Source organism: Heteronotia binoei, chromosome 21 (genome assembly GCF_032191835.1).
Source record: "Heteronotia binoei isolate CCM8104 ecotype False Entrance Well chromosome 21, APGP_CSIRO_Hbin_v1, whole genome shotgun sequence".
Taxonomy (NCBI): domain Eukaryota; kingdom Metazoa; phylum Chordata; class Lepidosauria; order Squamata; family Gekkonidae; genus Heteronotia; species Heteronotia binoei.
In genome coordinates this window covers 172,533,260-172,560,833 of record NC_083243.1, presented here as the reverse complement: position 1 = coordinate 172,560,833, position 27,574 = coordinate 172,533,260, and the positions used below count along the sequence as shown (strand labels likewise).

At 45.9% G+C, this 27,574-nt stretch overlaps 1 protein-coding gene across 2 annotated transcripts; it reads left to right on the top strand.

Annotated features, from left to right (window-relative positions):
- Window positions 1–26,061, top strand: TCIRG1 (T cell immune regulator 1, ATPase H+ transporting V0 subunit a3). Of its 2 annotated transcripts, none has more exons than XM_060261940.1 (20): window positions 1–238; window positions 679–799; window positions 1,693–1,771; window positions 4,087–4,316; window positions 8,192–8,286; window positions 8,658–8,784; window positions 9,581–9,663; window positions 10,496–10,589; window positions 12,321–12,533; window positions 17,188–17,338; window positions 17,866–18,005; window positions 18,133–18,290; window positions 18,394–18,484; window positions 19,559–19,677; window positions 20,578–20,791; window positions 22,327–22,440; window positions 22,788–22,904; window positions 23,952–24,069; window positions 24,456–24,627; window positions 24,975–26,061. In XM_060261940.1, the coding sequence occupies exons 2-20, from the start codon at window positions 683–685 to the stop codon at window positions 25,054–25,056; spliced, it is 2,514 nt and encodes an 837-aa protein (XP_060117923.1). In that variant the 5' UTR covers window positions 1–238; window positions 679–682; the 3' UTR covers window positions 25,057–26,061. The 2 variants fall into 2 exon arrangements, with proteins under 2 accessions (XP_060117923.1, XP_060117922.1); XM_060261939.1 differs by having other exon boundaries at window positions 2–238; window positions 8,189–8,286.
- Window positions 26,062–27,574: the final 1,513 nt, after the last annotated feature.

The window sequence follows — 27,574 nt, the reverse complement described above, 5'->3', positions numbered from 1 at the left end:
ATCCTATGGTAACAGAGCTCTGAGTCAGGCGCCTGTTTGTAAAAGGGGTGGTCATGGCTTGTGCTGGAAACGATGTTTCAACACCAGAGTTAGGAAAACCCTACTTGAGTCAGCACAGCCTCAGTGTCAGTTGCAGCAAGCCCTTGGAGCTTCACAACCACTTTTTATAGTTTCATGGGCTGTAGCTGCAGGATAAGTTCTGTTTTCTGCTTCCTTGCACTTGACAGAGAACCCAGAGGTAAGTCTCTAACTGACTTTATGAATCAGACTTGAGGGGCCATTGGAAGCAGAGAATCTCCAGCTGGGGTAAATTTAACATTCAACAATGTGTAGCATTCCTGTTGACTTTCTAGCCTAGGGATCTTTTTTTAGTGTTAATCTTTTCCTAGCATTCCATTTACAAAAAAGGACAGAGGAGTTCTTCTGCGCAAGTTTTCCTTTCTTCAGTATTCTGTGATGCCAGAGAAGCATATTTCTGTTCTGCATTTAAGCCCCATTTCTGTGGTTACCTTCCTTTCCTGGTACATTCCTGTTCCACCCCCACCCCTGTGGTTTTTAATGGTCAGCTGACCAATGCATCCCACTGTATAAGTAAGTGCTGACCCATCAGTGAGTCAGGGTATGCTAATTCCCTTTGTACCTCCTGTACCAAGTTGTCTCTCTTTCTGTCTCCTCTAGCACCATGGGTTCCATGTTCCGCAGTGAAGAGATCTGCCTGGCCCAGCTTTTCTTGCAGTCGGCTTCAGCCTATGCTTGTGTCAGTGAATTGGGTGAGCGGGGACTTGTGGAGTTCCGTGATGTAAGTGTGAGAAGCTTTGGGGAATCACTTTGCAAAGCAAGCATTAAGTCTCCTGTGGGCATAGCTAATGTTCTAATAATCTTAAATACAAAGACTGTTTCTGATAGTATGTACATAGTTTTGTCCAGTTTTGGAAAGAAAGTTGTATGTGGTTCAGAGGTCCTTCATTTCCATGAGAATCCTGCTCAAAAGGAAAGGGAAGTTTTGAAGAAAGGACAGATTTTTGGTGGGTAGAAATATTGGTTCTTATTCCTCAGAATAGATGGTGCCATGCTGAAGGAGGAGGAGAATGGGTGAGCCAGCAATGCTATTTCGGTTGCGTCCATTCAGTTTTGCATTCGTTGCTGATGTGAGTGCAGAAGCATTCACGTTGGAAATGGAACTTCCACATTGAAGTTCCCCTGCATACTTTCTTTGCCATCTGCCATTTTCTCTGCATTTTTTCAGCTGCTTCATTGGAGAGGGGTTTTTTTTGAGGGGGGGGGGTGGATTTTTCTTTTGAATCATGAAGTGGTGTAGTGCTATAGTAATTACCAGGGTTTTTTTTTTTTAAAGTCTTCTGGTAGTACGGCTGCTGCATGAATGGAAGGAAAATGGTACTGGTGTAGGTGGGGCCCTTGAAAAAGTGTAACATCCCATCCAGTGCAGTAATTCACTGAATTGTGCTGTTCCCAAAAAGTTTGCATTGAAGTGGATTTGGCAAAGAGTCTTTGTAGAATGGGGAAAGAATGATTGAATCACCACTGGAGAACAGCATTATATGGATCCTCACCCTTGCCCCAAGTGCTCCACTTCGGATGCCGAAGCAGAGAAAAGTTATGTGGAGGCAGCCCTGCTTCCCAGAGGAAAAGCATTAGCAATCTTCACTAATGACGGGCTTCTTTTGCTTTCAGTTGAACCCCCATGTCAGCGCCTTTCAGCGACGTTTTGTAGGAGAGATACGACGGTGTGAAGACATGGAGAAAGCCTTCAGTGAGTAGTACACGAGCAAAAAAGACCTGGGTGGTGTGGGGTGGGAGTGGGGGAATTGTTTATCTGCTGTGTATCCTGTGCAGGTGGCGTGGACACTATTAAGTGATGGGATTCCCATGAGGTTGGTATGAAGCCTTCCAAAGACAGAGTGCCAGCCCTGTGACCACAAAATGCTTTATGCATCGAAGAGAGACTGGACAAGTCTTCTTAGCTAGAAATGTTGGCATTATGAAACTACATTATTAGATCATAAGACTTTTTAAAACAAACAAGTGAACATCAAAGATTTCAGGTTTTCACGGCTGGTAACATCATTAGGGTTTGTAGAATCTTTCGGGCTCAAGTGCCGTGTTCTACTGGAGAAAGTTTTTCTTCCAGACGTTTCGTTCTCAGCTGCAGAGAACATCCTCAGTGGCGTTGCAGCCGGAGCAGGCGCTCAGACCTTCTTGGCTGCTGTGCACACCAGCCAAGAAGGTCTGAGCGCCTGCTCCGGTTGCAACGCCACTGAGGATGTTCTCCGCAGCTGAGAACGAAACGTCTGGAAGGAAAACTTTCTCCAGTAGAACACGGCACTTGAGCCCGAAAGATTCTACAAACCCTAAACAAGTGAACATTTTAGTTTCAGTTTAGTTTCTGGGAAACAGTAATAGCATGTACTCACATTGCCAACTTTTATAGCTCTGATTAAAAACAGAACCATCTCCAAAAAATGTTAAAGTGGCTAGGCAATCAGTGTATTAGCAGCGTGGTCTTAAACAGAGTTGCCCGCTTCTAAGCCCATTTACCCTATTTGGGACAGTGCTGGTAATACACTAACTGTAACATCCTAAACAGGTCTACTCAGAATCTGACTCCAATCTGTTCAATAAATCTTACTCCCAGGAAAATGTTCTTAGGATTGCACTGTAACTCTCCTTAGGGTTGTACTGTATGTTGCCCTTCTCCACCTGCCAGTTGTAGTTCCTTTTTCCCCTTTCCCATTTATGTTAGACCAGGGGTGGCCAAACTTGCTTAAACTAAGAGCCATATAAAATAAATGTAAAATGTCTGAGAGCTGCAAGACATGTACATCAGATGTTTGAGAGCTGGGAGGGAGAAAGTTGGGGGACAGAGTGAGAGGTAGAAAGAAAGCAATTTTAAATGCATTCTCCAAGCTGTCAGCTAGTGGGGGCTTTGAGAGCCAAATAATATGTGTTAAAGAACCACATGTGGCTCCTGAGCCACAGTTTGGCCACCGCTGATCTAAATGAATGAGTTAATTTAAATGTATAGCACAGGGGTGGTCAAACTTAATGCAAGAGCCACATAGAATAAACAAAAAATGTTTGAGAGCTGCAAGACATGAATGTCAGACGTTTGAGAGCCACAGAGAAGGAAGGAGGGGAGGGAAGGAAATAGATGGTGGAGGAGAGGTGGAAAGAAAACAACTTTAATTTAAAATGCATTCTTCAAGCTGCCAGCTAGCTTGGCTTGGAGAAGTGATTTAAAGAGACAAGTGCCTTCACCCAGCTGGCTGATAGGGGGTGGGAGCTTCAAGAGCCACACAATATGTGTGAAAGAGCCACATGTGGCTCCCAAGCCACAGTTTGGCTACCCCTGTGTTAGACTGTTAACGATCGGTGGTCAGAGTAACGATGCAGAGTACAAGTAGTACCAAGTGCAAGGTATAATTGTAGTAAAGGGAATCATTATTTTTTTGCGTGCTGTTTTGTTCAACTTGGAAAATCTAAAAACTTATTCCTTTTGGGTTGGGGGGGCGGGGAAGGGAAGCTTTCAATTTCGTGGTGATGCAATTTTCAAAATTGCTGCACCTCAAGCTGTAAGGAAATTCCTCATTTTCACAAGCCTTGAAAAAGCCTGAAAACTAGTTGAGATATGTCCCCAGCAAGTCTGCCCATCTTCTGACCCATTGAGGCAAATGCTACCCACCAATCATGTAGTGCAGCGTAGCCTGCCAGGTGCTTGCCTGTTTTTTGTTGATAGATGAAGATGGGCAGCCATGTTTGTCTGTAGAAAACAGGAAGAGTCCAGCGGCAACTTAAAGACTAACCAATTGTGGTAGGGTATGAGCTTTTGTGAGTTACTGCTCCCTTCTTAAGTATTCTTTTCTTTTTCGTTGTGTTTTTGATTTTTTGCAGTTTTGGGAAGCTAACAGGAAAAAATACATTTGTAGAGCTCTTAATGGATTTCCGTTCGTAGTTGATGAGCTGTGCTCAGTGAGGTGGTCACGAGCTGTGGGATTCTGCTTTCAGCTATCCTGGAAGAAGAGGGCAGCACAAGATGGTGGCGTTCATGTTCTGCTTTTCCCTCTCCAGCTTACCTGGCACAGCAGGTGCAGAAGGCAGGACTGAAACTGAAACCCCCTGAGGAGAGTCTGCCAGCCCCCCTGCCCCGGGATGCCCTGCAAATCCAGGAGCAGTCAGAGATGTTGGTACAGGAGTTGCGCGAAGTGAGCCGCAACCGCGATGCACTGGTTGAACGGCTGCAGCAGCTTCGGGAACATGCTCAGGTGCTGCAGGAAGGGCAGCACTTCACTGGTCAACTAGTAAGTGATTGTCCCTCTCCCCTGTTCTGTTCCACCTCTCTGGTAGCCAGAGGGCATCATTGTCCCAAGAGAAAGGATTGAACTCTGGCCCTCTGGGTGAAGGACAGTCATATGTGGCCAAACTGTGGCTTGGGAGCCACATGTGGTTCTTTCACACGTATTGTGTGGCTCTTCAAGCCCCCTCCACCCCATTGGCTGGCTTGGAGAATGCATTTAAAGTTAAAGTTTCTTTCTTTCCACCTCTCCCTCCTCCACCCCTCCATCTCCTTGCCTTCCTTCCTGCCTGTCTGCCTTCCTTTCTGTCTTGCGGCTCTCAAACATCTGATGTTCATGACTTGCAGCTCTCAAACATCTAGCATTTATTCTATGTGTCTCTTACATTACACAAGTTTGCCAACTCCTGCTCTATATCCAAGGTATTACTTGGTGCCTACTTGGAATCATCCACTTCATCTGTTAATCTTGACTGATCTCAAGTAAGATGTATACCTACTAACCTGCTTCTCTTGAAGTGATTGTGCTTGAGTAGTGGTAACATCTGTAAGGGCTGCCTTCCTTCCTTCCTTCCTTCCTTCCTTCCTTCCTTCCTTCCTTCCTTCCTTCCTTCCTTCCTTCCTTCCTTCCTTCCTTCCTTCCTTCCTGCCTGCCTGCCTGCCTGCCTTCCTTCCTTCCTTCCTTCCTTCCTTCCTTCCTTCCTTCCTTCCTTCCTTCCTTCCTTCCTTCCTTCCTTCCTTCCTTCCTTCCTTCCTTCCTTCCTTCGCAGTGGAGGATCTGGATGTATGAGAGAGGGCTTTGACTTGCCCTCAGCTGTCCCCTCTTCTCTGCTTTCTTTGGTTTGGCCACCACCATTCTGCCCTTCTTTTTCTACGCACAGAGCAAGACACAGATAGGGCTGTTAAGACAGGGAGATATAAGACCTAAATCCATGGACCCAGATCCCTGAGAAGAATGTTGCTTCCCAGGGAAGGGAGTAATAAACTGCTCAAATTGCTGGGTAAGGGGAGGTGAATTTCCTGCAAGGAGACACATATTAGCCCAGCTGCCAGGAAAGAACAAGATCGATGGCTGTTTGGATAACCTGAACTGAGCAGTAAAGGTGGGGGATGTGTGCTTCAAGTTGATTTGGGGAAGGAGTGCTGAGTGTCCCACAAGGGTATCACTCCCTAAACTTAAGATTGGGTGCGGGGAAACTAACCCAGCAGGGACAGGAAGTTAAAGATTGGGCACTCTAGGAGCTGTTCAGGGAGTCAAGAAACAGGGGAGGGAATGGAGGGGTGCATGCATCTATTTCTTAAGTTCAGAGGGGATGCCAAGGTATCATCTGTGTCTCTAAAGCTTAGGTAGTATCTATTTTCTGTCTGCAATAGTCCTTCAGTGCTGTGATATCCTTTTTGCCTATGTGCTTATGCTGTAGAGCAGGGGTGGCCAATGGTAGCTCTCCAGATGTTTTTCGCCTCCAACTCCCATCAGTCCCAGACATTGGCCATGCTGGCTGGGGCTGATGGGAGCTGTAGGCAAAAAACATCTAGAGAGCTACCGTTGGCCACCCCTGCTATAGAGTGTAAAGCTGTGTGATTGAGCTACACACACATTGAGGCCCACCTGGCTGGCTAACTGTAGCCCAGTTAGGAATTTCTGTGCATTGAATGGGCAGTCAGGTACCTTGGCTGGGATCTTTGCGCGCTGACTAAGATCTTTAAAAGGAAAATATCTCTATGTGCAGAAGTACAATCTCAGTTCATTAGGACACAAAGGCATTGGGAAACTATATCAAAACATGACCGGGTGTTACAGAGCTAAGAAAATAAAATAAAAACATGAGGCCAGCTAAGTAGTACACTCCCTGGTATTACCTTGCATTCCCTTCATTGGAATGGACGTGGAACTTTGAACATAGAGGCTGGTCAGAACAGACCTCACTTCATAGCTCCTCTGGCCCTAGACTTGCACCCCATTGACAGGTTTTCCCAGCCTTTTAACCCTTCCTATGCCAGCTTGAAGAATTTTCCCTTGACCTATAATAAAATTGGACGTGTGTCCCCTCTCCATGTGTATCGTCTTGCACCTTTTCTCCAATCAAATAAAGGCGTGTGTCCCAAAACCATTATGGTCCAACTCAGGACTTCCAAAGAACCATCTGTCTTGCCCCTTACTGGCAGGTGGGCAAATGGTCATCTCTCTACTTGCTTATTTGTCTCCGTAAAGGAAACTCAACTCATCTCCTCTCGCCAAAATATAAGGGCACAATATCAGCCCCGGTGCAGATGTGCTGAAAAAGTGTTCAGATCTCTGCCCAAATCCATTCTGATGTAGTAGGACTTTTCCCCATAGGTGAGGAAGGGAGACAGAGAGAAAGCCAGGCGGTAAGTTCTTGAATACAGAAGAAACGTGCATTAAGCTCACAGCAGGGAAATTTAAAAGCACCCCATAGTGTTCTGCTCATTCAACACTCTGATACAGGCAAGTCTCTATGTATACTCAGGCCAGCTTTAACAGCTGATACAATTTGAATTGGAGAATTTCAACAAGTGGCAAAGGAGAATCTGCTCCCTTCACGCCCTTTGCTAGTTTTATACCCTTCTGTGTCTGAGGCCCTGCATGGTTTGCACCTCTCCCTTTATAGGCATTGACCAGATACAAGTTTGTGGTGCCACAGCTTTCAATGCAGAATGGCCTTCTGTTTGGGACTGTGTGGTGAAAACTTCTCCTTTTCCTCTTATCAGAAGGTTGTGCTTGGCTGATTCTGGAGAGCTGGTGGGTCTGATCAGGGACATCTTCAGTACTTTGGCTAGAGATTGTCAGCATAATAGCCAAGATAGCACTGTGAAATGGCTGATGGTGGGGAGGGGGGGGGGCAGTTACATATACAATGTTCCTTTGTGTTCCCTGAAAAATGGAAAAAGTATCCTCTGCTTTTGTAGCTTGTGTTCACTGCAAACAATGGATCAGGTTCATCTGCTTGTGGTAGCTTGTCTCTGCATAGCCCTGAAATGGACACAATCATACCCCCCGCACACTCACCCACATGTTAATGCCTTCAGCCTAGCATTCCATCCAACAGTGGTCAGTTTAAAAATAACAAGCACATAAATTCAGTTACTCCAGGTACAGGCTAATATTGCAAATCAGTTAAAAGAAAGCATAATTACATCAAGCATGGATAATTTCAAAAAGGCATACATTCATTAGGTTATAAGTTCAAAACTCCTTCCAGATTCTCACATATGCTGTCTATATGTTTTTGTAAATAAAACTCATTTTTTCTCAGTCTGAAATCTAAGGTGTCAGTTGCTTTGTTCCCAAGAAAGAATGTTTTCTCTGAGCCCAGGGCCTTCTTACATGTTAATCAAGGTATCCCACATTCCTTTATCTTAACAATATATAGTTCTGTTGTTTACACCCGGCATTCTCCCCTAGTTTTTCCACAATTTGTTGACCAAAGAAGATGTGATGTAGACAGACATGTTTATTTTTATGTATCTGCTTACATAGAGGAGAGCCAGTTTGGTGTAGTGGTTAAGTGTGCGGACTCTTATCTGGGAGAACCGGGTTTGATTCCCCACTCCTCCACTTGCACCTGCTGGCATGGCCTTGGGTCAGCCATAGCTCTGGCAGAGGTTGTCCTTGAAAGGGCAGCTGCTGTGGGAGCCCTCTCCAGCCCCACCCACCTCACAGGGTGTCTGTTGTGGGGGAGGAAGGGAAAGGAGATTGTGAGCCACTCTGAGACTCTTCGGAGTGGAGGGCGGGATATAAATCCAATATCTTCTTCTTCTTCTGCCCCATTTGTTGAAATGGAGCAAGTGGCTATAGGAGGGAATTAAATTATTTGGCGATACTTGGTTCTTGTGTCACCATCTTTTTTTTCCTGCCAGCAGGTGCAATTAGGTTCATCAGCCCACCCCCGTACCTTCTCTGACAGAGATCCTCTGCTTGATCCATCCATGGCACAGCGACTTGACCTCAGAATAAAGTGAGTTGTGAAGTGGTGATTAATAAAGGAGACAAGGCAAAGCTTCCCTGTGGGGCTAAAATCCCTGGGGCAGATTAAAGCCGGTGTTCCTGGATTCATTTCAAATCTTACAGCAATCATTAACTTATTAGATGGCCTTAGGCAAGTCGCTGTTCTCTCAGCTTCAGTCCTCCCCTCCCCCAGAATGTTATATTGGGGCTAATGCTTGCTTGCCTTACAGAGCTATTCTTGCTAAGACAATGCATGCAAAACACTTTGCACACTTGAAATGCGCTATGTAAACGTTGAGCATTTATTTTGCTGTGGGATATAGTACGCCCTGCTTTGCGTATACGGACTCAGAATGAATTTTCTATTCTCCTATCTCAAAGCTTTGTGGCAGGTGTGATCCACCCACTGCGAGTGAATTCCTTTGAAAGACTGCTGTGGCGCGCATGCCGTGGCTACCTTGTTGCCAACTTTGTGGAGATATCTGAGCCCATGGAAGACCCAGCCACGGTGAGATGAAATTAAGAAACTAGCCGCATAGCAGGTAGGAGACAGCTGACTTTAAAGCATTACTAGACAACACAGAGGGCCTGGAGTAGGTGACTGAATGTGCATGGAGCAAGCATAATGAGGTGCTGCCCAGGAACAAAGTTGGGCACAAATCAGCTCAAAAATCCTGATGAACTTTGGGTGGTTCATGGTTTGTGAAGTGAAGTTTGCAGCAGGTCAGCCAGCATGAACTGTCCACAAACTTTCCAGCTGTTTGTGGCTCTTCCTGCCCATTCATGAAGGGATACATTTTCAGACTGACTGTCCTAGCTCAATCTAAATGTTTACTGAACTTCAAAGCAACACAACTTGGAGGTCATGCAGAGGAGTATCTGGGGGAGGTCTCCTTGCAACTTTGGCATTTCTAGCTTGCTCAAGATCTGTTCTGTACACCTCTGAACCTATGCCTGTCAAAATGACCAGCATAGGTTCAGAAGTGTACAGAATGAATCCTGTGAAAATTAGAGACTTGCCTGTATCAGAGTGTTGCATGAGTAGAGGCACCAAACTCACAGTTGTATTTCCGGCTGACTCTCCTCTATTTGCCCTTCAAGTTTGGTGAAGATTGGATTTACAGTGTCTGAATTGCGGCCCTCCAAAGAAGGTGGCCCAAGGAAAGAGCTTTCTGAAGAAATTACTGGTGGTAATAACAGGAAATGACAGGAGGCTGAGGTGTCTTCTGTGGTCTGGTTTATGAAATGCATCTTCTGCTCCTCGGCAGAGGCTTATGGGTCGCTCTGTTTTTTCAAATGTGTAGGGTGAGAGAATCACATGGGTCATTTTCCTCATCTCCTACTGGGGTGAACAGATTGGCCAGAAAATTCGCAAGATTGCTGCCTGGTGAGTGTCATTAGTATGTGAATTTTCTCTTGATATCAGTAGATGGATGATTAACATTCCCCTTGTTCCTCTCCTCACCCGTCATGGTCTCATTCTGCCCATTGTTTGTCGTTCTGTGCCAAGTGCTTCTGTGATCAGCTGCTGTTCCATCTCCCAAATGGGAACTCCCTCCCTCCCCTGCAACAACCATGGGCCTTTGCCGTTGATGGACACCATCCTAATCCCCATAACAGTGGTGGCAGGTGGGAGAGAGTCTTGGCCTTAGCAGCAAAATGGATACAACAGGGCAAGGTGCAGAGAAGCTGTTGCAGTCAACTCCTGCCTTCAGCCTGGCTCAGGCAAGATGGCTGACGCTTCAGAGGCCCTGGATGAACCCTGATGTATCATTGTGAGTATGGTTCTGGCACGGTGCATGGGTGCCACCTCTGTGTTCCCTGCTCCAGTGATAGAAGCCGTGGCCCTGTGGAAAGAACCTCTGCTTTGCTTGCAGAAGGTCTCAGGTTCAGTCCCTAGCGTCTCCAGATAAAGGCTCTGGTAGCAGGGGATGTGAAAGATCTCTAAGGAAGAGCTGCTGCCAGTCTGAGTAGACTTTACTGACCTAGAAGGACCAATGTTCTGATTCAGTATAAGACAGCTTCGTGTGTGTGACTGGCACAAAGCTAGACAGGCGGTGACATTGTGGTTGACTTTCGTGAGCCTTTGAGTAATTCTGCCCATTTGCATAAAGTAGCCAAGCGCATTTCAACAAAATGCTCTCTCTGAACCATTGTCTTCTGCCACCCCACCCTCATTACGTGTGCTTTCTTTCTCCCTGTTTGTGTCCCTTTTCCAGCTTTCACTGCCACGTGTATCCATATCCTGAAGAGGAGGCTGAGCGCTTGGAGACATTGTGTGGGCTTCGCACCCAGATTGAAGATCTCACCTTGGTAAGTAAATTAGAGCTGTTTGGTGTGGTACATCCTCCAGGATAGGAAGCTGGTAGAGAATTATTGAGGAAATCTAGCATTACCAGCTCAGGGGAAGGAAGCAAAGGAGATCAAATGGGTCACGTAGTAGAAGTATGCTGTAGAAAATGCTACTGCATTAACCTGATTTCTTTTTATATTTATATGAGATGGTTATTTTCTTTTTTCCCCCCCTTTCCAAATCAACATAGAAAATTTTAAAAATGCATGTAGCATACTTCCCTCCTGCTCCAGATCTCTTTTCCTAAGACCTTGGGGAAAGAATTGTCTTCCCTGAAAGGGATTCCTATTCGCAGCCCTCTTCCCTTGTGCTGTACAACTCAGTGGAGCGCATTTGTTCACTCAACATGTGAGCAGGGCCAGCACGTGGGAGTCAGCAAACTAGGCGGTTGTCTAGGGTGCCAGCTCCCAGCAGGGGCGGGGGGCGGGAGTCCTCTCCCCGCTCACACTGTCCCTGAGCCTCCTGCTCATTGTTTCTTGGCTCCCCTGATCCCTCAGAGCCGAAAAAGGGTGGCGTTTCCCTCCCCCAGCATCCTCTGAGGGCGCTGGGGAAGGAAAGGGGCGAGTGTGTTTTCTGCTCTGAGGGACTGGAGAAGCACCCCCGATCCCTTTCCCAGCATCCTGTGGGAAATTTGAGTGGGGGGAAGGGCGCGAGAGGAGCCCTCCATGCAAACAGGGTCATCTGGCCCCGCTCAGCCTTCCAGCACTGCGGGAAGGTTGAGCAGCGGGGGTGGGGGGCAGAAGGGTGGTTGCGTGGAGCCCTCTGTGCAAATAGGGCCCAAATTGGGCTGACGCTGGAGGTCCTCCCCCACTGGAGGGCTGGCGCTGGGGGCCTTCCCCCACTGGTGGGCAGGGTGGGGGGGGGGAGCCTGCCTGGGGTGGCAAAAAACCCAGCGCCGTCCTTGCATATGAGACTGCCTCAAATGAAGTCAAAACATTGGTTCATCTAGCTCAATAGTGCCTGCTCTGCTGGGTAGCAGCTCTCCCGGTGGGTTTCAGGCAGAGAAAACTCTTTTCCAGAGTCCCCTTGCCTGCAGTCCCCTAACTGAGAATCTGTGACTGAATCTTGGACCTTCTGCATACAGATCATGTTCTCTAATACTCAGCTTTTCCAGACCTCGTGCTTTTGAGTTGTTCTGAATAAGAGGAAAGACGACAGGGAAGTCATGTTGGACAATAGGGCTCTGAGTGCAAGGCCCCTTCTCCTAATAGTTTTACTGACGCCAGTGCTGCTGAAAATAGATACCACCATGCCTGAATATATGAACATATGAAGCTGCCTTCTGCTGAATCAGACCCTGGGTCCATCAAAGTCAGTATTGTCTACTCAGACTGGCAGCAGCTCTCCAGGGTCTCAAGCTGAGGTTTTTCATGCCTATTTGCCTGGACCCTTTTTAGTTGGAGATGCCGGGGATTGAACCTGGGACCTTCTGCTTCCCAAGCAGATGCTCTACCACTGAGCCACAGTCCCTCCCCTGCTCTGTGGACACATCTGCACTGAGCCACAGTCCCTCCCCACTGAGCCACAGCCTGCTCTGTGGACACATCTGCAGCTACAACAAAATAACAGTTTGAAAATCACTGCTCCAAGCAGCTCGTCCCATTACAGAACGGCTTTGATAATGAGAAATGTTAAAAACCCTTTGGGCTTTAAGGTCTTACTCAGGTCTAATCCAGCTCTTTTGGCCATAGGTATTAGGCCAGACAGAGCAGTTTCTGGGCCAGGTGCTTGAAAAGGTGCTGTTGAACCTTCCTGCGTGGCGAGTGCAAGTACAGAAGATGAAGGCCATCTATTTCATCCTGAACCAGTGCAACTTTAACATCACTGACAAGTGCCTCATTGCTGAAGCTTGGTGCCCCGTCCGTGATCTACCTGCCGTGCAGCAGGCCCTGCGCGAGGGATCGGTAGGCGCTCCCAATCTCCTCCCCAACCACCCTCAGTCTGTAGAGACTGTTGTGCGATCAGTTGTCAGTCCGTTCATTCATTTATTGTAATTAGCCATTGGCTGTTACAAAGCTACAAAAATCTCAAGAAAAAGGGAAGTAAACTAGAAGTTAAAACGTACGAAGTATCATGTAAGGTATAACAATGAATGCAATCAGAGATTTGTTCTTGGATGTAGAAGAACTTTCTCAGCTCTTCTCTGAAAGAGCCCTTCTTGCATGTCAACTGCACTCACGAGTACCAGGCTTTGAATCCAGTTGAGTGCATTTATTCTGACCGTTTCCTTGCAGGTTGATGGTACCCAAGAACAATAGTATGTTGAGGGGGGATGTAGAGTGTGGCCTTAATGTAGCATATGGTAGCATAATTTCCCCTGAGTGTGTGCAAACAGTGGAGTTTTGCATGGAATTGGTGCAAGAGACAAAGTGGGGTGAAGTGTATCTTTTTGCTTGTCTGTTGGCCTGGAGCTTCTTTTTTTGCTACTGATGTGTGCTCTGGCATGTAGTCCTGATGGGAAGGGCTTCTGCTGCTTGAGTGGAGTCATCTGTCTCAGTGTATTGTTGCCTGAAACTTGCGGGTGGCGCCACAACTCTCAGCTGGGTAATCAACATTCAGCTCTATAAGAAGTTGCATTTTTTTTCTGAGAGCATATGTGCAAACAAGGCAGTTTAGTGAGAAGTTTGTTGGGGGAGCAAGGGAACTCCAGAAACAAGGCATCTTAAAAAGGACACATAAGTCAAGTTCTTGTGTGTCAGGACACTATTTATTATCCTTCTTAGTACAGGACTCTACATCATTTCATAGGGTCCCAAAAGGATCAATATTGGAACCAGTGGTATTGAATTTGTTCATAAATGATTTGGAATTGGGGGGTAAGCAAGTGTAGTGGTTAAGTTGGGAGATGATTGCAAATTATTGAGGATGATGAAAAGCATGGTGGATTGTTAAGAACTCCAGGCCAACATCCCCAAACATGACAATTTCGGTTGGCAGTGTCATAGGCAGTAGATTCAGGATGGACAAGAGGAATTACCGATTTAGTGAAGAGGAGTTAAATGGCGGGATGCACTCCTAGTAGAAGTAATGATGGCTATGAAAACATGTCTTTAAAATGCATTAGATTCATGGAGGATAGGTCTATCACTGGCTATTAGCCATGATGTCTAAAGGGAGTCTCCACATCCAGAGGCAGTAAACTTCTAAATACCAGTGCCGTGAGGCAGCATGAGGGGCAAGATTCCACCTCTATACACTGTTGTTGGTCCTCCAGAGCAATTGGTTGACCACTGTGTGAAACAGGATGCTGGACTGGATGCATCGCTGGTCTGATCCTGTGGGATTCCTATGTCGTTAATCTTTCCTCTCTCTCCACTCATTGCCATCTTGTGTTACAGAGGAAGGCTCAGTCCAGATTCCTAAATCTAGTTTAGTGTTAAATCCATACCATAGACCTTTATTGGCATTAATACAAGAATACAGTATACTTTAAAACCAACAGTGACACTATAAAATATAATAAAACCTTAAAAACCCAGCAAAAGTTAAATGACATAAAATAGCAGTAGGCTATGCATGAGTAAAAGCCTCTCTGATTTGGATCGCAACCTGTAAAAAGCAAGCAACGTGAGTAGTGACAAAGTTGTGTTTCCCGTGGAGTAAAAAACGAACCTTGGCATTGTCAGAAAGGCCTTGATGGTCAGAAAGCAGTGCATCTAGATATCTTGCACGTGGACTGCTATAAAAAGGGCAGTCCAAAAGAACATGAGGGACCGTTTCGATGACTCCTTGACTACAAGGGCATCCTCTAAGATTGCGGGGGATTCTGTGGTATCTTCCGAAAAGGATGGCCGATGGTAATGCATTAAATCTAGCCAGCATGAATGCTCTTCTTTGGTGAGGATCAGTTAAAAAGAGGAAATAGGGAGCTAAAAACCCAGGAGTCTGGGATAAATGTTGCTACTGCATCTTTCTTAGCACCCTTTTGTCAACATTCCATGGAGCAGATTGAAGATAAGTGGGAGGAAAGGACAATAGTGTTTGTTTATTATATTTATAGGCTGCCATTCCCTGCAAGCAGGGCTCAGGGTGGCTATCAACATGGTAAAATACAATAGATTAAATTAAAAACAAGTTAATAAAACATTCATTATATTACATTACAAATGGCAAGCATAATTCTTCAGTGCCTCCCTGGGGAGGATTATGGAGACTATGGGGGTGGGGGGGGGTAATGAGAGTGCCAGACTACTCAGTGTGCCATCCCTGCCTCAACCAAATGCCCGGTGGAACCTCTCTGCCTTGCAGTGCCCTACAAAAAGGAAGTAAACCTGGATGTCATCCAGCAGAGAGTTCCACCAGGTAGGAGCTAAGACCAAGAAGGCCCTGGTCCTGGTTGAGGACAGCCTAATCTCTCTCAGGCCAAGGACTGAGGCAGGTTGGCACTGCTGCTTTTACTAAACCTAACAGCCACATTTGACACAGTAGACCACAACCAGTTGTCCCATCACCTCGCCAGTTTTGGAATCTGCGGGATAGCTTTCCTCATTTCTCCAAGATCGGAGGGGAGGAGGAGGAGGAGGAGGGATTTATATCCCACCCTTCACTTGAAGTAGAGCAGCTTACAGTTTCCTTTCCCTTCCTCTTCCCACAACAGACACCCTGTGAGGTAGGTGGGGCTGAGAGAGCTCTTTTGAGAACTGTTCTTGAGCAATTAGCTCTTGAAAGAGCTGTGACCAGTGCAAGGTCAGCAGGTGCATGTGAAGGAGTGGGGAATCAAACTCAATTCTCCCACATTAGAATCCATGCACTTAACCACTACAACACACTGGGACAGAGGGTGACACTATGAGGTTCCTCAGGCAGCATTTCTCTCCCTATGTTATTTAACACCTACATGTGCCCCCTTCCTAGCAGAGTTTCGTTCTGGGTTGCCACCAGCACGCTGATGTCACACAGCTATTTCTGTTGATGCGCAACTGGCTGGACATTATCCCTGTGAATTTAGCCGAGGGTTTGTAGGCCATAATGGGATTGTTAAAGCTGGTTAAAACTTAGTAAGACTGAGGTTCTGCAGCTGGGTGGGTGAGGGACCAGACATGGGATGCCTGTTCCCAGTGCTTGACAGGGTGCCTCTGATACCTGTGGCAACCCTCAAGAGCTTGGGCATGACGTTGGACGCCTTCTTGACTATGGAGGCCCAGGTCACCAAAGTTGCTAGGCTGGCATTCCTTCAATTACACCAAGCCAGGCGGCTTGCTCCCTACCTATCTCACTCCAACCTAGTCACAGTAATCCATGCAGTGGTCACCTCCAGTATAGACTAATGTAACTCCCTCTATGTGGGCTTGCCCTTGGGACTGACCCGGAAGCTCCAACTGGTCCATAACACAGCTGCACAGGTCCTTACTGATATCCCTCAGATGGCACATATTCAACCTGTGCTGCATGAGCTGTGCTGGCTTCCAGTGGAGTACTGGATCATGTTCAAGGTATTGTATTTGACCTTTAAGGTCCTGAGTAGTCAGGGGCCCACGTACCTTCGGAGCTGCCTCTCCTGGTATGCCCCAAGAAGAGCTATTTGCTCTGAAAATAAGAACTTGTTATCTGGGCAGAATGCATGTCTCAGTGTTAGCAGGGCCTGTGGGTTTACAAGAGTGTATAAAACCCACAGGTTGTTATACTGGGTTGGCTGTCATTCACTTTCCTGAGCATATCAACTTTCATTTGAAGAAAAAGAAAATTTCCAGCCCTCATGTATTTGAAAGTGTACAGGCATTATCTTTTAAGATCTCAGAAGTTAAGTGTGGTTGAATAAGCCTTCCAGTGCAGTGTATTACATAGCTCATCCTTGGTCATGACTAAAAAAATCCAAACAAATGTTGCATAATGGCAGAATAAAGCATGCAAACTGTGAGAAATATGCATATGTGCTTAATTTGCAAGATTTATGTGGGTTGTGGTATCCAAGTTTTCTTGGTGCAGAATTTAGACTACCTTGATGATAATTTCAAGTTTCAGCAAATACTGGATCATGGCATACTGAGAAAGATCTGTACAGAGAACTCTGCTCCTGATTCTCAAGAACTGGTTTTGTTTTCTAAGTCTTCAGCAGAACATTCCCACACAGTTCTGTCATCATGAGGACTAGAAACATTTAGTTTTTAATGAAAGCCGAGAAAGAGGCCACTAGAAAGCAGCTGTTGTATATATATGGGCTTTCAGGATTGGGCTCATTGTGTTCCTTTTCTGTAGTACTATCTTAAAATTTGCTACTCGTTTATGTACTTGGAGCAGGAATGCACACGAACACTGTTCTGGCTGGCTTGCCATCAGGAGGTATGGCTTAATATGCAAATGAGTTCCTGCTGGGCTTTTTCTATTAAAAAAGGGGACAAGTAAGACAAACACTGGTGAACACCAGAATGGCAAATCACACTGCGCTCTTGACCCTGCTCACATAGCCAGCTACGTGTTGCTTTGATAGAGGGAGAAACCAAACTGGCCAGTGTCATGCCACACTGGGTGGGTGGCTCTTTGTCTCCTCCTAATGGTGACTGATCTTTTCAAAAGTTTTCCTTAACTTCCCAGACCCAATCCTCTCTCTTCTCATTGCAGCACCAAGCAGGTTCTGGGGTGGAATGCTTTGTACATCAGGTCCCATGCTCAGAAAACCCTCCCACCCTCATTCGCACCAACAAGTTCACTGTTGGCTTCCAGAACATTGTGGATGCCTATGGGGTGGCCAGCTATCAGGAGGTGAACCCAGGTGAGGAGGTTTGCAATGTCCATCTTGCCTTGCCATCAGAGGCACTAACAATTTTGGTTACAACATCCTCTTAAGAAAAGAGGGAGAGTGTTTAGGGGAATTAGCTACTGGCTCTGGAGGCAGTGTTGTCAAGATGGGAAGATAGTGAGTTTCCCGGACTTGATTAGAGGGAGAGAGATGAAAGAAGATCAGAATGGATAAGAGGGGAATTATGTTTACTGTTAAGTCAGCAGATGGGATAAAATGATGTGATTTATGACTGCATAAACACATTACTGAATATTGCACATTTATCGTTGCTTTAGCAGTCATTTTGCAGTTGGGTAGCTTTGTCCACACGGGGTAGCCCAGTTGCAAATTAACTGAAATTTGCATTAATGTGTGGATGCAGCCCTGTGGAGTAATACTCCAAATGGCATGTAGCTCATAAAAGAAAGGAAATATAATAGTCTGAAGACTAAGGTAAAATGAAAAAGCAGCTGCTTTGTGTTTGCCATGGGTGATTTTCTTGGTTGTCTACTTTGCAGCTCCTTATACCATCATCACTTTCCCCTTTCTGTTTGCTGTCATGTTTGGGGATGTTGGCCATGGGCTACTGATGTTCCTGTTTGCCCTTTGGATGGTACTTGGTGAGAACCACCCTGGCATGAAGAAGGTGGAAAATGAGGTAAACTCTGGAATTAAGGAGAGGCAACTGGGGATGCATTTTGAGTGGGAAGGGGGTCCTGTAACCTACTTGGAGAACTATCCCTGTTCCCCACACATGTTGTCACTTCTCTCCCTCCCCACCCCAGATCTGGCAGATGTTCTTTGAAGGCCGCTACCTCATCTTGCTGATGGGTGCCTTCTCCATCTACACTGGCTTCATCTACAATGAGTGCTTCAGCAAAGCTACCACAATCTTCCCATCTGGCTGGAGTGTTGCTACCATGGTCAATGTCTCAGGATGGAGGTACTGCCTTGCCCGTGCCCCATAATTATTGCCAGTCGCTTTTTCTCCCCCTTTTCCCATGCCAGCTAACCCTTGTACAGTGAAGGTCTCCTTCTCTTTACAGTTCAGATTATTTAGCTGCAAACCCTGTACTTCCCCTGAACCCCAATATCACAGGAGTCTTTAAAGGTCCTTATCCTTTTGGTATAGATCCGGTAAGTACTGAGGAAGTATATCTGCATTAAGAACTTAAACTAGCTTAATGACCAAAGAACAGTGGGCTTGCTTGTTGGCATGTGACTGTTAGGAAGTACTTCCAGGTGCATAGCCATGTCAGTGTGTAGCAGCAGAGTAAATCAAGACTTCAGTCAGAATGAAAACAGTCTAAGAATATGTATCCCAGTGTAGGCTTTCATAAGTCAGAGATCCCTTCATCAGAAGTGTACATCTATTGGGCTGATTTCTATACACAAAAGAAAGGTGAGTGAAAGAGTTGTTATAAAGAGAGGCCTGTTTAAAACAAGACCTAATCTAAAGAATCCTGTTCATTCAGAATGGGAGTGAGAAACTCAAAAAGTTTTTAGTCAAGCAACATGTGAAATATGGTGCTGAGATACAATATAGGCAGTTACAAAGGTGTAGTTGGAATAATGCCTGCCCAGTGGTGGGATATAAAAGATACTAGCATCTATAGTGAAGATTTCAGGTTTTCACGGCTGGTAACAACATTAGGGTTTGTAGAATCTTTCGGGCTCAAGTGCCGTGTTCTACTAGAGAAAGTTTTTCTTCCAGACGTTTCGTTCTCAGCTGCGGAGAACATCCTCAGTGGCGTTGCAGAGCGCCTGCTCCGGCTGCAACGCCACTGAGGATGTCCTCCGCAGCTGAGAACAAAACGTCTGGAAGAAAAACTTTCTCCAGTAGAACATGGCACTTGAGCCCAAAAGATTCTACAAACCCTAATCATCTATAGTGAGTTAGGAACCCCATGTCCCAGTTATGGGTTTTATAACTTTAGCCATCCTGAGCAAAGTTACAGTTCTTGGGATTTCTTCAGGGAAACTTAACAGCTGTTTTCACCAATTAGCTTAGAAATACAATTAGGAAAGTTTTTATCTTTCTCAAAGTACATATGTGGCCTAGCACATGGCCACCACTCATAACAGCAACATTAAAATAGCTGGGTTTTCCCTTGCCATCTTCTTGACCTCTTCCACCATTGCTAAGAGAGGTCTACACTTTGCATCAGTTTTGTGTGTATGTCATTCTTTTCCTCAACTCTTGTGAGTCAGATCTGGAGCTTGGCTATCAACCATCTCACCTTCTTGAACTCCTTCAAGATGAAGATGTCTGTGATTCTGGGAATTGTGCATATGAGCTTTGGTGTGGTTCTTGGAATCTTCAACCACATGTAAGTGCCCAGCTGGTTTATTGATTGGTTGATTGATTGGGCAGATTTATATTCCGCCCTTTCCCATACAGGTTCAGGGCGGATTACAAATATAATAAAAGAATTAAAATCCAACAATAAATGAATAGTATACAATTAAAACAACACAGCTCAGTAAGGTATAACACAGGCGGAGTGGGCACATTTTGTAGATTAAGACATGATTATCGCCCAAATATAATAGTCTAGATCAGGGGTAGGGAACAGTGGCTCTCCAGCATGGCCAATGGCTGGGGCTGATGGGAGTTGTAGGCAAAAAACATCTGGAGAGCCACTGTTCCCCACCCCTGGTCTAGATGGTGAGACATTGTAGGGGAGGACAATGGATGGTATAAACCAGGGGTCCTCAAACTTTTTAAATAGGGGGCCATTTCACTGTCCCTCAAACTGTTGGAGGGCTGGACTGCCGTTCCTGTACAAGGCCGCGGGCCATCAGTTCTCCGTCTTCTGCATCTCTCTCCCTTCCCCACACCACACACCCCGGCCTGGGAACTCACCTCACCTTGGTATCACCTCACACTCTGTCTCCGCCGCCTCAGCCCAGTGCCGGAAGTGTGCGTTGCTAACGCAAGTTTAGGTCAAACGTCACTTCCGGTCTGATTTTGCCATAACCCGGCGGGCCGCATAAACGTCCTCAGCAGGCCGCATCTGGCCCGCGGGCCGTAGTTTGAGGACCCCTGGTATAAACAGTGCCCATCCCCCACTTGTTAGAGATTTCTTTGACTCCACATCAGTCAGCTTTGCATTCATGTTTTGACAGGGGAATCCCACCTTGCTTGTTGTTAGCAGAGAGGATTCTCATGGCAGTGGAGAGGAACTCTTACTGTTGGTGATGCATATTCCTTTCTGTCTAACTTACAGCCACTTCAGGCAACTATACAAGCTGCTGCTGGTTTTCCTTCCGGAGATCATCTTCCTACTGGTGCTCTTTGGGTACCTTGTGGTCCTGATCTTTTACAAATGGCTGAATTTTGATGCCTCTGTGTCCCAGACTGCACCCAGCATCCTCATCCACTTCATTGACATGTTCCTTTTTGCAGATAACCCTGACAATATGCCTCTTTTTCATTACCAGGTAACTGCTCTTGGCAACTTATTCAGTCTTGTTGATTTTGCTGTTTGGAAAGGGCTGTCTCTCTCATCTCCCCAGGAATTATGCCCCCACCAAAAGTCCAGTATGTTCAACTTGAAAATAATTGTATTCATTACATTTATATGACTAGGAGGGAAATAGTAAGGGAGAAGAGATTCATTATACCCAAGTATCCCTGATAGAGTACTTGTTTTGATTAACACCGTTGCTCTAAAAAGCATTGGAGTGTGGAATGCTAGGAAGGCCGCTAGGGGTGTGTATTCAGGTCTACCTGAACCAAAAAACCCCTCAAAACTTTGAAAAACACCGTATTAGTATTTTGGGGTATATTTAGGCATCCCAAATGTATCCAGGATTTTTTGAGAGAATCAGAAAAAAAATCCCCCCCAAAAATCCTGTATATATTTGAGAATTACTGACAAACCCAGAACAACAGCTGGGATTTTGAAGAAATTGACCTTTCTTTAGCCGTTCCTTGGCTTTTCAAAACTTTGGTTCAGGCTTTAGGCCTAGTAAAATTATAGAAAGCTTCTCTCTGAAGACAATTTGCAATTTCAGAGATGGATAAAGAGATGGGAGTTAGACACAGGTGCAAGTGAGATCATGGGATTGAAAGCTTAAAGGCCAGGAACTAGGAGGAAGTTTTGCCTTCATGTTCCATCTCATTAGAGCAAAAAACCTTGGGTGGGGGGAAGTGGCTTGCTTGGTTGTATGTACAGCTATAGAGTATGTGGTCACATGTCTAGCAGCAGACCTGATTGGTCAACCAGGATCATGCTAATTGCATGCAGTCTGGCATAAAAGAAGATAATTTATTCTAATCTAGACCCTTCTTGTGTACCCTTTGTCCTGATCCTGTCTTTGACACCTTTGAATCCGGTTGGGCCTTGCTTGGCCAGAACACTTGGTTTTGGAATTTGAAACTGTGTCTGGACTCTGTGCCTCAGCTTGGTTAGGTAACAGCTGAATCAGAGAACCAAAGCTTGTGTAACTATTACAGGTTAGCTGTTAAGATTTTATCATTTTCTCCGTGCGTTGCACTTGCGCCTTATATTTGTGATTGCTGGTTTCCCTGGGAGTGAGGATTCACTCCCCAGTATTTTTTGTATTTCATTTTGCCTGACTTGTCTCCTAAGCTTTGACAGGAATATTACCAGATTTATTTATCTCCTCTTTTGTTTTCTGTTGACAAGCCCCAGTTTATGGCATTTTGACTGTTCAGTTATAACTGTATTTGCAAGAACATTAATAACAACCTGACATTAGTAGAAGGATGTCCCCTCAGCAGTGCACACATGCCCTGAAAAGGGATTGAGGCAGCCTGTGAAAAGGAGATGGAGGAAGCCAAGGGTACTGTGCTGCTGTCTTGTGCCCCAGTAATCATTAATTAATCCACAATCCAGTCTGAAGAGAATTTGGTTTTTATCCTGTGAGAGCATTTAATGGTCATCCAGCCCAACTGAATTTTGTTTTTACTCTGGGTGATCATTGGCAACGTCTTTTTTCTTTCTCTACAGTCAGAAGTACAGATTGTGTTGGTGATGATGGCCTTGGTCTCTGTACCAGTCCTGCTGCTGGGGACACCTTTATACCTCTGGAGCCAGCATCGACACAGGACCTCTCATTCCACAGTAAGGCCACTCCCTCTGGCTGGGCTTCTACTTCCTGCCTGAAACCTGCCTTTCTGTCCCAGCCATTTTGCCAGGTCAGGATTGATGCAGCTGCGTGAATGTTTTTTCCCCCCTGTCCTAAGAGAAATTCTAGACCCATTAAGACAGAAGTCTGAAACACTGAATTTGTGTATCATCTCTAATGACTATTTGGGCATCAGCTGTTGGGGCCTAAGTGAAGGAGGACAGCATAGCAGGCCTGTGGCTTCTATCCCTAACATGTGATTCTGAGGAAACAGCGGAGCATGATAAGGTGTTCTGTGCATGGTTCTTCTTTTCTAACAATAGCGTGTTCTGGGCTTTTGCAGCAGCATCCATCTAGCTCAGAGGAGCGCCGGCCACTGTTAAACTCAGTGGAGCCAAGCAGCTCTGTGAATGTTGCTGAAGGTGACATGAATCATGCAAGACCCACAGGTGAATCAACGGTAAGCCTCCTGATAGGGTAGTCAAAATGGGCCCAGAGTGATAGAATTTAACATTCACCCCCCTTGATGTTACCGTTGAAGTAAACTGCTTAAATCTGCCCCTGCTGTGAGTTTCCCAGAGGTATGAGAGAAAGCTGGAGTGAGTTAGTGATGAGGAAAATACACTTTTTACACGCTCAGGAATTCTCATTACCATTTCACCAGAATGTAGCCTGGGAGCATAAAAGGTCCCTGGGGTGCATTCTGGCTCAAATTAAGACCTGCTGTGAGGCCAAAGAGAAGAACAAAGTGAAACAGTCACAATCCTTGACTTCTCAAAAAAAAAAACACAACCCTTTCTGATTCTGAAGCCATGTTCTGAAGGAATTAGATTTGTTATCCATGAGAATGAGAACATGAAATACCATTAAAGTCTGCCAATCCAGTGATTCTGTGCTAATTGCCCTGGTATGCATGAGAGGCCATAGAAGAGAAATATTAGGGGAGTTTTAGGGGGAGAAACTATACAGTGTTATAGGAAGCCATTGCAGCCTATTTTGGGTGTCCACTGGGTCAGATGCTGCAGGCCATAGCTGAGTAGATATGGGTCAGGAGATCCAGTTGCACGGACTGGGTCCCAAGAGGTGGTCCTTAAGCTGGAAGACGTAAAGTCTATACCTGTCTTTTGTGCAGAGCTCCTAAGACTAAGACTCTAGTACGTACAGAGTAGGCTCAAGGAGGCACAGGCTGCAGTGGGAGGAAAAGCCTCAAAGGGTGTGGGGTGTATGCTCTGATGTTTCTGGTTTTCCAATTTTTTCCCCTCTCCTATCATTTCTTTCTATGGGAATGCATTCAGGATGAAACATGCTCCTAAATGTGTTCCCTTTCCTTGATATGTAGAGTCTCCCCATCTTATCTTTGCTAGACGGCTCTGTGCTGTGAACTGTGGAGGCAGCTTCAGAGGGCAGAAGCACTCTCTAGCTCCCTGTTTTCTTATGGAGAAGCAATGAAAGGTGTTAGAGGAGTCCTTGCCAACATGCTGATTCTCTTGCTGTCTCTCCCTTTCAGTTTGAATTTTCCGATGTGTTCATGCATCAGGCAATTCACACCATCGAATATTGCCTGGGCTGCATCTCCAATACTGCTTCCTACCTACGACTCTGGGCCCTCAGCTTGGCCCATGCACGTGAGTAAACAGAGCTGGTGGGGTGCAGGGTATACACAGAGACCTTTGGCACCTCAGGCCGAGGGTAACAACTGCACCTCAGGCCAAAGGGTAACAATGAAGGCTGAGAGGGAAGGCACTTTATCAAGGAAGACTCTGAAGAGGAAGGCAGTGACAAACCACATCGGCTTCTCACTTGCCTTGAAGGCCCCTTGCTGGGGTTGTCATAAGTCAGTTGCGACTTGGAGGCACTTACGTACGTAACAGTGAAGGCTGGGGGGGAGGGGCTTTATGCTAGACCTTTATCCCTTCCTCAGAAGTTTCTAGTGTGCACTAGAAGAGGAGAAAGGCTGCTTGGCAGCTCCACTGATCCCTGACAAATCCCCCCCCCCCACCTATACCTGCAGAGCTCTCAGAGGTCCTGTGGAACATGGTGATGAGGAATGGCTTCCAGAGAATGGGGTACCCAGGTGCAGTACTAATCGTGCCTGTCTTTGCATTCTTTGCTGTGCTGACCGTGGCAATCCTACTTGTGATGGAAGGGCTGTCAGCTTTCTTGCATGCCCTGCGTCTGCACTGGTAAGACACCCCCCCACACACCCAAACACTATGAAGCTGTCAGTGAAGCATATGTATGCCTTGTGTGAGATCTGCCACCTCACTTGGGTTGGGTCTCCCAGTGTTTTCACAGCATGCTTTATGATACAGCTGGAGTGCATGTGCTAGAGAGATTCTCCCCACCAGGACGGGACATATAATACAGACTCTGGGTGAGAGGATAGGATCTAGAACTGTAAAGAATACCCACCCACCCAGTTGCAAGGGGACCTGCATATTTCAGGAGTTGCCTGGTATGGGGGCTGAGGAAATTGTAAACTGAAGGTTGGATGTGGGAGATCTGAACTGACTATTCTTGGATTTTTCAGGGTGGAATTCCAGAACAAGTTCTATGCAGGTGCTGGCTACCCATTCATCCCTTTCTCCTTCACTGTTGACACCTGGGATTGAGAGAGAGAAAACTGCTTCTTCCTGAACCCAGGTGATCCCCTGGGAAACTGGATTGGCTTATGCACATTTTCCTTACATGAGCAACTGTCTCCTTTCTCCCCCTTCCCCACTGGTTGTGCCTCCTGTTCAGCCAGAAGATGTGGCAGTACTTCTTTACTCCAGCATCTCTTTTGGGCGAGGGGACTGCCTACCTAGGCTTTCCTCTCCATTACTATTAAAGGAAGGTTCTACTCTCCCAACGTAGCAGTATTTAGGGATGCTGTTCTGGAATCAAGTTTTCCTAAGACCTAAATCCTTCATCAAGTGGGGTTATAAGTACTTGATCCTCTATGACTTGCAACTGAACCAATCTGCCTTATCGATGCCACTGAGAAAGAATGAAATGTGACCCGAAGGAGCTACAGAACACAGATCGCCATAACAGTTACCGTCTCTGCCAAGAAGCAGCTTTGCTCAGTCACATCGAGGAACAAAAGAGCCAGCCTTGCCCACAGCAGAAGACTTCTATAGCTTAGAGTTCTGCACTAGAATTCTGTCCGTGTTAATTTCCTGACTGGCATCTCTCGCAAAGAGGTGGTCAGGAAACTGGCCCTCCATTAGGGTTGCAGGTAAAATCCATGCCCTCTGTGTCAGCCATATTCAAAGGATCTGCCTGTGTGGCCAACTAGCTGACACCTGGTGGCTCATATAAGGAAAGGGGCTAAGGTGATGACGTCTGCCTGTTCCTCTTCAGTGCCCTCTTTGCCAGCTGCTTTACAGTACTTGGCACATCACATCAAATCTGAAGACTGGCCAAAGGGGCTCCTGCCTGGTTGCAGAACAACTTCGTTTCACATTGAGAGCAAGGAGGTCACCGCAGCATCCCATGTCCCATCATACTCTGTCCCACCTTTAGGAAAAGCAGCACTATAAAGCCAGCTGTCTAGATGTCCACGCTAGATATATCCTGCCAGCCCCATAACAACTCCATTCTGCAATAAAAAAATTTCTCTACCTTCACTTTCATATTTGCCTCCCAGTCTTATTTTTGTTGCAGAGCTAGTTCACAATCTCTGCTCTGCAGCACATTGCATTTTGTTATTTTGTGTGGGCGTGTTCCAGGTTTTATTGCAACAGATCTGTGAATGAGAATAAATTGCTTTAAGACACGTACCTTCCTAAGCAGAAATAGGAAAATGTACCAAACGCTAGAGACCAAAATGTAAATATGATGTAGTCATAAGAAGAATGGCACTTAAAAAAATAGCCAAAGCATGTAAGACAAACATGTCCATGTACAAACACACCGTGTCCAATATCAGAAAATATGTTCGATTCACTTTGTCCTTGATCTTGCACAAGATAGGAGCTGGTCCATAGATCTCCCCCTTCAGTTACATTCATTTGCATTTTGCTCAAGGGTTTGGGATAAAGCATTCTTCCCATTTGAATGTTGTGGTGCAATATTATCGGCAAACAATACACAGCTGTTGGTCCAGGAACTTTGCAATACTGTATATGGTTTATTGCTTTCATCTTTGAGGAAGTCCTTGAATGAAATGGATTTTGGCTACCTTTCTACTGATGTGCTGTTTATCCTTATTGGTACTTGAGAAGTCTTACTATATTGTTTATTGTCAATGGATGATGTGTTTATTCTCATGAATCATAATTTTTCACTGACACGTGACATGCTGTTGCATCTTATTCGTTCCAGATGAGTAGCCATTCCAGAATGGAAAAAAGTCTAGAGGCATCCTAAAATTTATTCCAGTGTTGGCCTTTGCGAAATTAATATTGGAGATGGAACATTTGTTGTCATTGACAAGTGGATGTTTTACATTTTGGTTTTTAAGAAACATTCTTGTGACTATATAACTTACATTTTTGGCCTCTAGTACTTAGGACTTTCCGATCCATTCAAGCATTCCACTGAGACCAAGAACTCAGGGGTGGGAGGGTGGGTCTGGAGGCCTGTGCCTCAGCGCCTCCCTTTGGGGAGGGACGGTGGCTCAGTGGTAGAGCATCTGCTTGGGAAGCAGAAGGTCCCAGGTTCAATCCCTGGCATCTCCAAAAAAGGGTCCAGGCAAATAGGTGTGAAAAACCTCAGCTTGAGACCCTGGAGAGCAGGGGAGGGACAGTGTCTCAGTGGTAGAGCATCTGTTTGGGAAGCAGAAGGTCCCAGGTTCAATCTCCGGCATCTCCAACGAAAAAGGGTCCAGGCAAGTAGGCGTGAAAAACCTCAGCTTGAGACCCTTGAGAGCCGCTGCCAGTCTGAGAAGACAATACTGACTTTGATGGACCGAGGGTCTGATTCAGTATAAGGCAGCTTCATATGTTCAAAGTACAGATGACTTCTGCTCCTCACCAAGCCTCAAGCTAGATTTCCCCTCACCTCTGAAATGAGAGACTCTGCAGTGGGCCCTGTACCACCACATCTAATGTCCATTTATTGGGGGGCACAATATTATAAAGTTGGTCACAGAGGGTGTCATTTGAAGGGGCTGGATTGATGACACTGTCCACATGGTGTAGTTGC

Excerpts from the sequence above, each read along its gene's own strand:
- TCIRG1 (XM_060261939.1), top strand. The coding sequence starts at position 683 with ATGGGTTCCATGTTCCGCAGTGAAGAGATCTGCCTGGCCCAGCTTTTC. Across the intron at positions 20,792-22,326 it reads TGCCTCTTTTTCATTACCAG|TCAGAAGTACAGATTGTGTT; the intron begins GTAACTGCTCTT and ends CTTTCTCTACAG. Across the intron at positions 22,441-22,787 it reads ACAGGACCTCTCATTCCACA|CAGCATCCATCTAGCTCAGA; the intron begins GTAAGGCCACTC and ends GGGCTTTTGCAG.